This window comes from Nicotiana tabacum, chromosome 3 (genome assembly GCF_000715075.1).
Source record: "Nicotiana tabacum cultivar K326 chromosome 3, ASM71507v2, whole genome shotgun sequence".
NCBI lineage: Eukaryota > Viridiplantae > Streptophyta > Magnoliopsida > Solanales > Solanaceae > Nicotiana > Nicotiana tabacum.
In genome coordinates, this window is record NC_134082.1 from 214,329,217 (window position 1) to 214,343,325 (window position 14,109).

Consider the following 14,109-nt stretch of genomic DNA (forward strand, 5'->3'; position numbering starts at 1 on the left):
AACAACAGTGATCCGCCCAAGATTCAGATTAGGGCTATTAGGCACAAAATCTACAGCCAATCAGCCATAAACTGATCATGTATGCCCTCTTTTTTGAAGATTTTTGCTGAGTTTCAAATTCCGAACGCTTACTATCATATGATGAATTACTCCTTTTTCCTAACAAAGATCATATACCAGGCAGAGGGCCATTTTCAACTTACTGCTAATGAACCAAAACTGATTAGCAGGCGAGCTAGGTCATGCAGATAGAACACTTTATTCTGCCAGATGCTGGCTCCTTGAACAACCAAAAAAATAACATTATTAACATCAAAATTTTTCACGCGTGAAATGGAAATGAGATGACAAGCAGCAGATAAAGCTTGGTAAACAAATTTACTAAGCATCAAGAATTATATTACATCCAAAAGCCTAGTTCTTGCAATGCAGAATAACCTGATTGCCATTAAAGGGCAACGATTGCATTAAACAGAGACCAATTCTTCCTTTAGAAATGCATGTACAAAAACATGGCCACATCATGATAAACATCTGTTAGACAATTCGGTACCCATCTTAAACATGATCATAGAGTAACCTCAGCACGTTAAGCATCTGTTAAACTATTCAGTTCCTATCTTAGATAGGGAACATTCATTTACCGATATTAGCCTATCACCAAATTCATATAAGCCAATCTCAAAGCCTAAGGATAGAAGATGCCGCACTTGCTACAAATAGCAACTTTCGAAGCAAACTATCAGGGAAAATAAGCAAAAGCAAAAAAACAATTGCAAGAGAAACAGAGATTAATAAAATTGGTTAAGGATAAGGTAATTCCCCAACTACATTAGACATGTAGATCCAAGTCAAAATACAAGAGGAATGCAACCATTTAACCACATTGCTACTACGAGGAGGGATGAGCTGAAAGACTTAGTATTGCTAAGATTCAATTAATCATTTTAATAGCTTTTTGGAAGCTCAAAAACTGAATTAAGCATCGCTATAATCAGGGTTTATCACCTTTAGCAGGATCATCAGAAATCTTAAGACCAGAGTGAAAGGTACGCCGTCGAGTCCTGGAGGGAATAATGTTGCCCAAATCGACCTCAGCCAGTAGATCGTCGGAGAGGTCAGTATCACTGTCAACATCAGACTCGTTTCCAAAATCGTTCGAATCATCATCATCGTCGTCGGAGTCCTCCTCGATCAACTTTCCCTTACCTTTGTCATCCCTTAAAATCCCCTTACCCTTACGATCGATTTCGGCCTCTCCGTTGGACTGCTCATCATCCTCCTCCGTGTCATCATCATCGTTTTCCTCATCCTCCTCACCTTCATAGTCATCTTCATCTTCTTCTTCGTCCTCCTCGTCAATTTCCTCGAGTTTGTTCGAATCAGTACTTGCGAGTTTTTGCTTCTTGTTTACATCATCGTCTTCCTGGGATTTGGAAATAACTTCTTCTTTTGCAGCAGCAGGAATATCTTGGGGCTTTCTTTTCACTGGGAATGTGTGTTCTTCTTCGTCTTGTCCTGTTTCTGCCATTTTCCTTTTGGTTTCGTGTTTTCTGGGGTTTGGGAGGACACCCAAACTAGGGTTTTTGAGGAGAGTGTTCCTTGCACCAGTACTCGAGCCTTTGAGGAGTACTTGATATTTGATACTCGCGTCCCGTCAGCTTCGTAAGTAAATATTCAAAATTAAAGAAAATATTCAATTTAATTGAAAAGAATATTGTTTAACCTAAAATTTGGATAATAAGTTAATGAATTAAATTTATAGAATTAGGCCACAAGCAATTGTTTCACTTCAATTGAATCGCTATACGGGTAAAATGGGGCCTCGGGCCTGTCCGATTTTGTCATTATTTCGAGATTAGAGAACTGCATCGAGGGTCAGCCTCGTTATGAATCAGGCTCGAACACGGTGATAAAGTGCGGAGTTCGAGGACCAGGCACCTGTCGAGATCGAAGTCTCCGACGATCGAGACCAGATATGACTAGCTTCGAGCAAAAGCGGTAACGAAAAGGTAATATCCGTAACCGGTCGGAAATCTCAGAATGGATCAAATCATGGGCGGTTATTTGTATCAATCATGGGATTTACTTCCGTAATTAAAATTGTACTACAATTAGGATTCCTCTAGTATATAAAGAGGGATCCTCATTATTTATAGACCATCTTTTACATTCACACAGATCAAGGCAATATAATATTTCTTTCTTTTGCTCATCAGCTTACCGTTCTTTTACTATTATTCTTCAATTATCGCTCTTTAACTGTCATTATCATACTGCTCTCAAGGGTTCATCAGCTTGAGGGCACTGTTCAAACACTAGTTTGTTTTATATTCTTGTCAATTCGTCACTTATCTTAAAATTAGTCAATTGGTATTAAGCAAAATTACGTGTCCTTAAAAACCACAATACAAGTTTAATTGTTACTCGATTTTCTGAGTAAACAGTTTGGCGCCCACCGTGGGGATAAGGATAATAGTGATTGCTTAATATTGATTCCCATAACACATACTGCTTTTACGTTTATTCTTGTAAGTGTATTTTATTTCAAGAATCAACATGTCAAACTTTCAAGCAGTACCTACTCACACAGATACCGGCCTGGTCTTCATGGCGAAAACGAACACGTGGTCGCCCCGGGAAATGGAGTACCTTCAATCAATCCTGATGAACCACAAGCTGTGGATCCAACCTATATCAATTCTCACGTTGCAATTTATGGAAATTTGGGTGCAGATCCCAAAAACAACATTCGCAAAGATGCTCGAGCGGCTAATCAGAACACACAACATGGCGAAGAAAACGGAATTAGCCTTCGTACGATATTTGAAATATTGCAAACTCAGCAAGCTGCAATAGCGCAGCTGTAAAATCAGAATTGAGCACCAAACAGAATCGAGCTTGATACCTCACAGGAAGTGATTCACAGGGTCGAACCGGAGAAATCAAACGATAATAGATCGGTAACAGATCCCTCCATCATGAAAATGCTCGAGAAACTCACCAAACGAATCGAATCAGGAGAAAATAAAATCGAGGCTAATGATAAAAAAGGTAGAGACATACAACTCAAGGGTCGATCAGATACCGGGGGCACCCCCGATTCTAAAAAGTTAAGATTCGAAGAAGTTCGTACAGAAGCCTTTCCCACCAAGTGCGACTCTGAAGCCCATTACAAAGTAGTTCCGCATGCTAGAAATTCCTAAGTACAATGGAACTACTGATCCTAATGAACATGTCACTTCTTATACGTGCGCAATAAAAGGAAATAATTTAGAAGATGATGAAATCGAATTTGGAGAAACTCTATCAAAGGGGGCAATGATGTGGTACCACAATTTGCCACCTAATTCCATCAATTCTTCCTCCATGCTTGCCGATTCGTTCGTAAAAGCTCATGCAGGGGCGATAAAGGTCGCAACTAGGACATCGGACCTCTTCAAAGCGAGACAAAGGGACAACAAAATGCTAAGGGAATTTATATCTCGGTTCCAAATAGAACGCATAGACCTACTGCCATTCACCGATGATTGGGTTGTTCAAGCCTTCACTCAAGGTTTGAATGAGCGAAGTTCAATAGCATCGCGTCAGCTGAAGCAGAATTTAATCGAATATCCAGCTGTGAGGGCTCATGAGTAAGAGCAGCTTCGATAAACATGTCGAGCCCAAGGGAGCGCCACGATTATCAGAATACAACTTCGGCATCGACGCATCAGGTTTTGTATCGGCCATTGGACTAATCAGAGATACTAGGTGGCCTAGACCCCTTCAATCCGATCCGGCCCAAAGAAACCCCAATCAAATATGCAAGTACCATAGAACCCATGGCCACAAAACTGAGGGTTGCAGGTAATTAAGAGAGGAGGTAGCTCGATTGTTCAACGAAGGTCACCTTTGAGAGTTCTTGAGTGACCGAGCTAAAAATCACTTCATAGAAAGGGATGCAAATCGGAAAAATGAACAGGAGTAACCATAACACGTGATTCATATGGTCATTGGTGGGGTCAATGTTCCTCAAGGCTCGATATTAAAACGCACCAAAGTCACAATCACAAGGGAAAAGCGTACACGGGACTACTTACCAGAAGATACCTTATCTTTCAATGATGAGGATGCAGAAGGGATCGAACAGCCTCACAATGATGCATTGGTAATCTCTATCCTTATGAATAAAATTTAAGTTAAACGTGTGTTGATTGATCCAGGTAGCTTGGCAAATATTATTCGATCAAGGGTTGTAGATCAACTCGACCTCATGGATCAAATTGTACCAGCAGCCCGAGCACTCAATGACTTCAACATGGCGAGTGAAATCACTAAAGGGGAAATCATCTTGCCAGTAAACGTGGCTGGAACTATTCAGGAAACGAAGTTCCATGTAATCGAAGGCGATATGAGATACAACGCGCTGCTCGGAAGGCCTTGGATTCGTAATATGAGGGTAGTACCTTCAATGTTTCATCAAGTATTGAAATTTACAACACCAGAAGGGATCAAAACGGTGTACGGCAAGCAGCCCGTAGCCAAAGAGATGTTTGCAATCGATAAGGTAATACCATTATTGGCACTATCATCAACGAAGGGATCAGAGTCGAAAGGAAAGCAAGGAGTCAAATAGAAACCACAGTCACCAACCTTGACCAGATCGGTGCAGCAGGAAAATTTCGAGGATGGCGACTATATGATACCTCGAACCTTCGTAGTTCCCGATAATTCCGATGCCACGAAGTCAACGATCGAAGAGCTGGAATAAGTTATACTAATTGAGCACCTATCCGAGCGAAAGGTATACCTAGGAACGAAGTTAATCCCCGAACTCAGGAATAAGCTTATTCAATGTCTTATCGATAACATAGACTATTTTGCTTGGTCCCACTGAGACATGACAGGAATACCGCTGGAGATAACAACACATCGACTAAGCCTGGACCCAAGGTTCAGACCGGTGAAACAAAATAGAAGGTCTCTGTCCGAGGTAAACCACGCATTCATAAAGGACGAGGTAACTAAACTTCTCAAAATAGGTTCCATTCGGAAGGTGAAATATCCTAAATGGTTAGCCAATGTGGTCGTAGTTCCTAAAAAAACAAACTTAGGATGTGTATATATTATAAGGACTTAAACATGGCATGCCCCAAAGATTCTTTTTCACTGTCTAACATCGATCGCATGATCGACGCCACGGTTGGCCATGAGATCCTTACGTTTCTCGACATTCCAGGTACAACTAAATTCGAATGAACCTGGAAGATCAGGAAAAGACTTCATTTATCACCAAGTATGGAACATATTGTTATAATGTAATGCCCTTCGGGCTAAAAAATGCAAGAGCTACTTACCAATGCCTAGTAAATAAAATGCTCGAAGAACAGATAGGTAAGTGGAAGTTTATATCAATGACATGCTAGTTAAGTCCCTGCGCGTAGAGGACCATTTGGCTCATTTTCAAGAAGCGTTTGAGATTTTGAGGAAATATAGCATGAAGTTCAACCCTAAGAAATGTGCTTTAGGGGTCGGTTCAGGCAAATTCTTGGGTTTCATGATGTCAAATTGGGGGATCAAGATAAACCCCGATAAAACCAAAGCCATCGAAGACATCTCCATCGTGGACAGCGTAAAAGCCGTGCAGAGGCTGACTGGATGGTTAGTTAGGCTGATTTATCTCGAGGTCGTTGGATCGAAGCCACAGATTTTCTCTCTACTCAGAAAGAAGAACGATTTCGCTTGGACCCCGGAATGCCAACATGCATTAGAGGAATTAAAGTGATGCCTGTCAAGCCCACCACTGCTTCACACTCCAAAAGTAGAAGAGCAACTTTACTTGTACTTGGCAGTATCGAAAATCACGGTAAGTGGTGTCCTAGTTCGAGAAGAGAAAGGTACGCAATTTCCCATTTATTATATGAGTCGAACATTAGGAGAAGCAAAAACTAGATATCCATACTTAGAGAAATTGGCACTTGCACTGATAAGCGCTTCTAGAAAGTTAAAACCATACTTTCAAAGTCACCCCATATGCGTGTTAACCACTTACACACTTCGTAATATTTTTCACAACCTCAAACTATCGGGTCGGTTGGCCAAATGGGCCGTTGAACTCAGTGGGTATGATATCGAGTATCAACCCCGAACTGCCATCAAGTCTCAAATTCTAGCAGACTTTGTGGCCGATTTCACGCCAACCCTCGTACCCGAAGTTGAAAAGGAACTCTTGTTAAAGTCGGGCACATCATCAGGGGTATGGACCCTTTTCACAAATGGTGCTTCGAATGTGAAGGGTCCGGGATAGGCATCATTTTGAAGCCGCTCGCGGGCAGCACTATTAGGCAGTCTATCAAAACTTCTAGGTTAACTAACAATGAGGCCAAGTACGAGACCATGATTGCAGGTCTCAAGCTAGCTAAAAGCTTGGGCGCAGAAGTTATTGAAGCGAAGTTTGACTCTTTACTGGTGGTGAACCAAGTAAACAAAACCTTCGAAGTTCGAGAGGATAGAATGCAAAGGTATTTAGACAAGCTACAGGTAACTTTGCACTATTTCAAGGAATGGACTTTGTAGCATGTGTCTTGAGAACAAAACAGTGAGGCCGATGCACTTCCAAATTTGGGGTCATCAGTCGAGGAGGACAACATCAGCTCAGAGACTGTCGTTCAACTCTCGAGATCTGTGTTCGAGGAAGGTCATACCAAGATAAACTCTATAAGCTTAACCTGGGATTGGAGGAATAAATATATTGAATACTTGAAGAATGGAAAGCTCCCATCGGACCCTAAAGAGTCGAGGGCCCTACGAACCAAAGTTGCTCAATTCACATTAGATTAAGGTGGAATACTATACAGAAGGACATTCGATGGACCATTAGCAGTATGTTTAGGACCAGGAGACACCGATTATGTTTTACGAGAAGTCCATGAATGTACTTGTGGGAATCACTCCGGTGCAGAATCACTAGTTCACAAGGTCATCAGAGCGGGCTACTAATGGGATAGTATGGGAAAATACGCTAAGGAATTTGTTTGAAAGTGTGATAAATGCCAAAGGTATGCACCAATGATCCATCAGCCCGGGGAACAACTTCATTCAGTCATATCGCCATGGCCATTCATGAATGGGGGATGGATATCGTCGACCCCCTACCATCGGCCTCAGGTAAAGCTAAATTCATTTTGTTTATGACCGACTACTTTTCTAAATGGGTAGAAGCACATGCATTCGAGAAAGTCAGAGAGAAAGAAGTTATAAACTTCATCTGGGATCACATCGTATACCGATTTGGGATGCCTGCCGAAATCGTATGTGACAACGGAACGCAGTTCGTTGGCAGCAAGGTAATGAAATTTCTCGAAGAGCATAAAATATAAAGGATCTTATCGACATCATATCACCCAAGTGGAAATGGACAGGTCGAGTCAACAAACAAAACTATCATTCTGAATCTAAAGAAAAGGTTGAACGACACCAAGGGAAAATTGAGAGAAATTCTACCTGAAGTCCTTTGGGCGTATCAAACAACATCGAAGTCTAGTACAGGGGCAACCCCGTTCTCCTTGGTATATGGCTCCGAGTCCTTGATTCCAATGGAAGTCGGGGAACCTAGCACCAGATTTTGGCATACAACAGAGGAATCAAATCACGAGGCTATGAATAATAGCCTCGAATTATTGGATGAAAAACGAGAAGCCGCACTCATTCGAATGGCTGCATAAAAGCAACGAATCTAAAGATACTACAATAGGAGAACCAACCTTCGCCATTTCAGAGTCGGGGACTTAGTCCTGAGGAAGGTCACCATTAACACTCGAGATTCTAATGAAGGGAAGCTTGGCCCAAATTGGGAAGGACCCTACCAAGTCCTAAACATCGTGGGAAAGGGATCTTATAAGTTCGGCACTGTAACGACCCGACCGGTCGTTTTGAGCCTTGGCCCATTCTTCGGTAGTTTGAGGCCATGAACAGCTTCACTTTAGGTATTATGAATTGTACGTATCGTCAGAATTGAACTTCAGGAAGTTCGGAATTGATTTGGAAAGAAAATTCTCATTTCAGAAGCCTTAAATTGAAAGAATTAGCTAAGATTAGATTTTTGAGTAAACGACCTCGGAATCAGGATTCGAAGGTTCCAGTAGGTTTGTATGATGATTTCGGACTTGGTCGTATGTCCGGGTCGGGTCTTGGATAACCCGGGAGCGTTTTGGCGCCTATTGTGGAAGTTAGCATTTTGGAAGAAATTTGATAAGTTTGGGTTGAAGTGAATTTCAGTGTTATCGATGTCTATTTAGGATTCCGAGTCTGGGAATAGATCCGTATGGTGATTCTGGAGTTGGGAGCGCAATCAGAAGTGAATTCGGAGGTCCGTCGGTCATTTTGAAGTCATTTGGCTAAAGATAGAAATTTGAAGGTTTTTGAGAAGTTTGACCGGAAGTAGACTTTTTGATATCGAGGTCGGATTCCAATTCTGGAAGTTGGAGTAGGTCCGTAATGTCAAATATGACTTGTGTGCAAAATTTGGGGTCAATCGGATGTGATTTGATAGGTTTAAATATCGAAAGTTGAAGTTTGAAATTCTAAAGTTCATAAAGCTTGGATTGGAGGTCGATTCATGATTTTAGCGTGGTTTGATATGATTTGTGATTTTCGAGCAAGTCCGTAATGTATTTTGGGACTAGTTGGCCTGATTGGTTGGGGTCCCGGGGGCCTCGGGTGGATTTCGAATGGTTAACAGATCAAAAATGGGATTTTTGGAAGGCTGAAGTTGCTGTCATAACCGCACCTGCGAGATTTGGGCCGCAGGTGTGGAGCCGCAGAAGCGGCCAGAAGAGCCGCATATGCGGTTTTGGACTAGAAGTGAAGGGACCGCAGATACGGTCATTTTTCGCAGATGCGGGACCGCACCTGCGGTGGAGAAGACGCAGAAGTGGAAAAAGGGCAGCCCGGGAAGGACTGCAGATGCGGTAGTGGGGCCGCACCTGCAGAACCGCAGAAGTGGTCGAGGAACCGCAGGTGCGGAAAGTGCTGGAGGCAGAGAGGTGTTTTAAAAATCGGGATTTGGCCATTTTCTCTCATATTTTCTTGTCTTGGTCGATTTTTGGGAGAGTTTCAAGTGGGATTTTTCATCATCAACAATAAGGTAAGCTAATCCCATCCATCTTGAGTTAAATACATCGATTATGTATGGATTTTAGCATGTAAATTAGTAGAAATTTGGGGGTTTTGGTAGAATGACCTAGAATGTATATTCTTGGAATTTAACCACGATTTTGGGTATGGAATTAAGAGAAAATCATATATTTGAGTTCGTGAGTTCATGGGTAAACTATATCTTCGAAAAATTTAGGAATCCGGACACGTGGGCCTGAGGCAATTTTGTCAACTTTTTGATCGGGGTTAGGAATTGTTATAAATTGGATTGTTATGATTAATTGAGCGTATATTAATGGATTTGCATAATTATTGGCTAGTTTTGGAGCGTTGTGCATCAACTTGAGTCTTCGGATGAGCGTGGAATGTCGGTTATGGATCTTCGGAGCGAGGTGAGTCTCATTTCTAACCTTGTAAGAGGGAATTGTCCCCATAGGTGAGTTAATTGATTATGTACTCCTATTTGTGGGGGCTACGTACGCACGAGGTGACGAGAGTCCATGCGTAGCTACTATTATGCTATTGTCCGGGTAGTCTAGGACCCAAAAGCATATTGTACTTGGATTATTTGTAAACTTATTGACAGCTTGAATTGCTTAAATCACATCAAACTAGTAAATGAATTTCTAACCAGATTTAAACTTCATTTTCTTAAATTGTTAAAAGAGAATTGGCTTTTCTTTGGGTAATTGTTCCATGTTGACTTCTTGAGTGACTGTCTGTGTGTGTTTAAATTCTGGAACGAGCCGAACACCTCGGCAGATTAAATAGATGCATCTATGGTTCATGCCGTTCGACCCTCGGTAGTGCACAGTTTAAATTGTTGGATCGGGCCATACGACCTCGACATGATTTGCGCATGCTTGTATTGCTTGCTTTGAAACTCATTGAAGTTGTTGTTGCCTTCTCCCCGACTTATGGGATTATGTTTAAATGATGAAGAGAAATTTGGAAATTTTCTATTAAAGAAAGAAATGCTTATTTGCTTCATTCCATTGAATTATAATCATGTTTATAAAAACCCCAGATTTACTATATTATTGATATAACATTATTGGACCACTAGTAAGTGTTGAAGTCGAACCTCTCGTCTCTACTTTTTCGAGATTAGACGGGATACTCATTGGGTACACGTTATTTTTGTACTCATACTACACTTGCTGTGCATTTTTGTTGCACAGGTTCATATGTGGCTAGTGGCTTAGTGGCATAACAGCATTGGTTGATACGGAGACTTAGGCGAGCTGCATTCCTCGAGGCGGCTCGCAGCCAGTACAGTCTCTTTCAGTGTATTGTATTTACTTTCTGTCCAATTTGTATTCCGGACAGTTGTTGTGCTTTATTCAATTCCTTAGTAATTTCTCATGCACTTGTGACACCGGGTTCTGGGATGATCACGTGATTTTATTTCAGTAGTTAAATTTTGTAAAGACATCCTCATTTATTCAGTGGAGATTATTAATTATTATTTATTTGTTTAAGGGAAATTATTTCAAAATAATTAGATAAAATGAGAATTTATTAATACTTCCGCGGTGGCAGTGGTGCCTGGCGCCACACGACCCTTAGTGGATTTTGGGTCATGACAGGCACGATGGTCGGCAAACAATTGCCAAATAATTGGAATATTTCACTCCTCAAACGATATTATTGCTAAGGTATGACTTCTCCCTTTCCCATTTATATTTGGTACTAACTTATTGCAGGTGTTCGATAAAAGACATCAAGAAGCTCTTCAACACGAGGACCTTAGGTTTTAAAGCACGCGTTGCACTCTTTTTTCCTTAGATCGGTTTTTATCCCAAATGGGTTTTTCCGACGAGGTTTTGAACGAGGCAACAATTATGTGCTACCTGAGGAAAATTCAATAGTATCCAAGGCTTTTTTACAATCAACCTCGAATACTCGGGGGCATCATCCTCTGATGTTATATTTTCGAGGAAAGTACTTCGTGTCAAAGGATCTCGATAGGGAAACTTTGTAACGGGCCAAACGGTCGAATAAACCGTGCCCATATATATTAGTCGAGCCCCAATGACAAAACATGTACACATGTATAAATTATTCAAAGAAGCATTCTTTTTATATCAAACATCTTGTGTCTCAAAGAATTTTCTGCTACGCGATTTCCATACTTATGATTTTATGAGAAATGGTTCAAGGGCCAAGCACAAATATGCCTCGAACACTCGGGGACAGTCGTCAACAATCGACATATTCGAGTTATCTAAACTCAAATTCATAAGACCTCAAAGAGGCATCCCCCGATCTATAGGCCAAGGCCGCCATTCTCGTGGACTAACACTTCGAACAAGTTCGAAGTGTTATTGGGGAACAAGCCCAAGAGGCATACCCGAAGGATACGACCAAACTAACGCGGTTCGGAGACATTCGAATTCTGTAATAAAACAGGCTTTCAAATATTTTTGCAAAAAGGGTTAAACAAGGCTACCCTCGGCAAAATTACAAAGGGTTTCGATAACATTAACCCTCAAAAACCTTAAAGGGTACTAAATTGTTCGAACTCTCGAACAAACTTATGCTAAGGCATAACAAATATTTATTAAATTAATCTTTTTAAGCCGAAAAGGGAAAAACCCACTCTTTCGAGGCCATATCGGCTCAATACAAAGAGCCTAAGGGCCAACGCGCTTTGAGTTCGAGAACACGTTCTCAGTCGATTTGAACCTAAGGGGCCTTTAGCTCCGACTTCGGGTTTTCACTCGAACCCGACTATAAAAGCAGTAATGTTATGGCTTCGACCGAATCGTTTAAAGCCGAAGTCTCAAACATATTGTTCAAAGCATAAAAATGTGCTAAAATTTCACAAGGCACGAAGCATGATTGAAGACAAAATTTGAAGAGGCATTCAAAAGAAAATTTTTCTTTATATGTAAAAAATATGTACAAGGAACTAGCAAGGGCCTTACACAAAAATCCAACAAAGAAAGAAAAAGTTCTAAATGCTTAGTCTTCATCTTCTTCGCTCTCGGAACCGCTCGTGCTCTCAGAGTCACCATCATCAGAGAGCAAAGCTTAGGCTTCGGCTTTGGCTTCCAGCTCCTTCGCTCTCTCGATCTCGTCAGCGAGGTCAAAACCACGAGCGTGGATCTCCTCGAGAGCCTCTATCCGAGATTGGAATTTGGTATGCTCAGCAACTCGAAGCGCTCTAGCCTGAGCGGCATCAGAGATCTCTTTTGCTCGAGCATGAGCGGCTTCAACATCAGCTCGATAGACAGCCACGACCTTCTCCGCATCGGCCTTTATCTTTTTCGCCTCATATGAGGCCTTTGCAAATTCATTGGCTAGTCGGGCCTCGATCTCCTCAATCTTCTTGGTTCGGACCAAGTTTTCCTCCTTCATGTTCTGGAGCTGACGCTCGGTCGAAGACAGTTGGGCCCGAGCAGCTTCCTTCTCAGAGGCAAGACGGTCCATGTTCTGCTTCCACCCGAAAGTCGCCGCCTCCTTCATCTTGTCTGCCTCGAGAAGTTTCTCGATCTTCTCGGCCCTCTGTTGAACCTGCAGAATCAAAAGTATGAGTAATTATCCCCGAATGGGCACATAAAATCTATAAACACTTCCTACTACCTGCTCTATCAAGTCGGTTTGCTCTTTGTGAGTTGTTGCCAATGCAGCTCGGAGGCCCTTGATTTCCTTTTCTCTTTGCCTGCTAAGAAGTTCGAGGGCATTTTTCTCCTCAGTGATCCTTTTGAGATCGGCATCACACCGGTCCAACTCAGTCCGAGACTTAGAAAAGGCTTCCCGATGTAGCGTCAAGGCCTATGAAGAAAGAGAAAAATCAAACAAAAATGATATTGATAAAGGAAAAATGATATTGATAAAGGGACCTAAGGCTTGCCTGGCTCAAGAGTCGATGAGCCTCATTGAATATGCTCGGTACATCCAAATCGGGAGCATCTTCGACCCCCGTGAAGCAGCCTCGAAAAAGGTCCTCCCCTCCGTGGATCGTTCCTGCATCGAGGGGCCCTATTGACTGAGCTTCTTCAATCTGCCCCTCGGAGAATGAGGGGATCAGTGGAAAATCATTTATGTCTATTTCCCCGAGCAAATCACTTGAGGCATTCCTTTCATTTAGAAAGGCCTCAAAACTGGCCTCTTCAGATACTTCCCCCGATTGCGCATCTCGGTGGAAGGTAATGTCAGCCCCCGCTAACTTGAGGACTCTGCTCAGGGCATCTACCAAGCCCTCCTCAGCCCGAGGCTGAACCTCTTTAATCATTGCCGGCTCAACGGCTTTGGGGACCTCAGCGCTTTTCTTTCGAGCCACCAGCTTGAAGCAGACATCTTCCTCTTCCTCTTCATCTCGTAGCCGTCAAACTACATCCTCAAACAAGGCAGCGGCGTCGTTCTTCGCCTTACGGGTCTTGCTCTTTTTGGGTTTTGGAGTCTCGGATATCTAGACCTCTTTCCTTTTTTTATCCATAGCCGGTTTCGGGGCCTTCTCTTCCCTAGGCGGGGCTGACCTCATCTCGGCAATATCCCCAAAACCTATGCAAAAAGGGATTAAGTACAAGTGGAAAGAGACGATGTGAAGAAGTGCACCAACAGCGTATAAGGTAAGCTTATCATGATTCGTGGCCTCCCATCGGCCCCTTGCCAAATTACGCCAACAGCGCTCGGAGTACGAAGATGTCGAAACCAGCCTCCGAACCCAAACTTCGAGGTCTGGGATTGCACCAGGCACCCAAGGAACTATTACATCATAAAAAGGGATGTGGATGAAGAAAAGCAAAAGAGATAAAATAGCAAATAAAAACTATGAGTAGTCTACTTATGCTTCATGTTCCGTTCCTCGGGGAATGGCATCTTCTCGGCCGGGATTATGTCGGAGGTCCTCACTCGGACAAAATGACTCATCCATCCCCGATCCTTGGGCTCTTTTGTACTCGAAAACACCATATTTGTGCCCCGGCACTGAAGCCTTATTAATCCGCCTCGATAGAGACGGGG

The 14,109-nt window shown here is 42.4% G+C and overlaps 1 protein-coding gene across 1 annotated transcript; it reads right to left on the reverse strand.

The window, feature by feature from the left end:
• Window positions 1-804: 804 nt before the first annotated feature.
• Window positions 805-1,648, reverse strand: LOC107808815 (uncharacterized). Its single transcript, XM_016633380.2, has one exon. It carries the CDS (start codon window positions 1,529-1,531, stop codon window positions 995-997), a length of 537 nt encoding a protein of 178 aa, XP_016488866.1. The 5' UTR covers window positions 1,532-1,648; the 3' UTR covers window positions 805-994.
• Window positions 1,649-14,109: the final 12,461 nt, after the last annotated feature.

What these genes read in the sequence shown, in the direction of transcription:
- LOC107808815 (XM_016633380.2), bottom strand. Translation starts at nt 1,531, where the DNA reads ATGGCAGAAACAGGACAAGACGAAGAAGAACACACATTCCCAGTGAAA.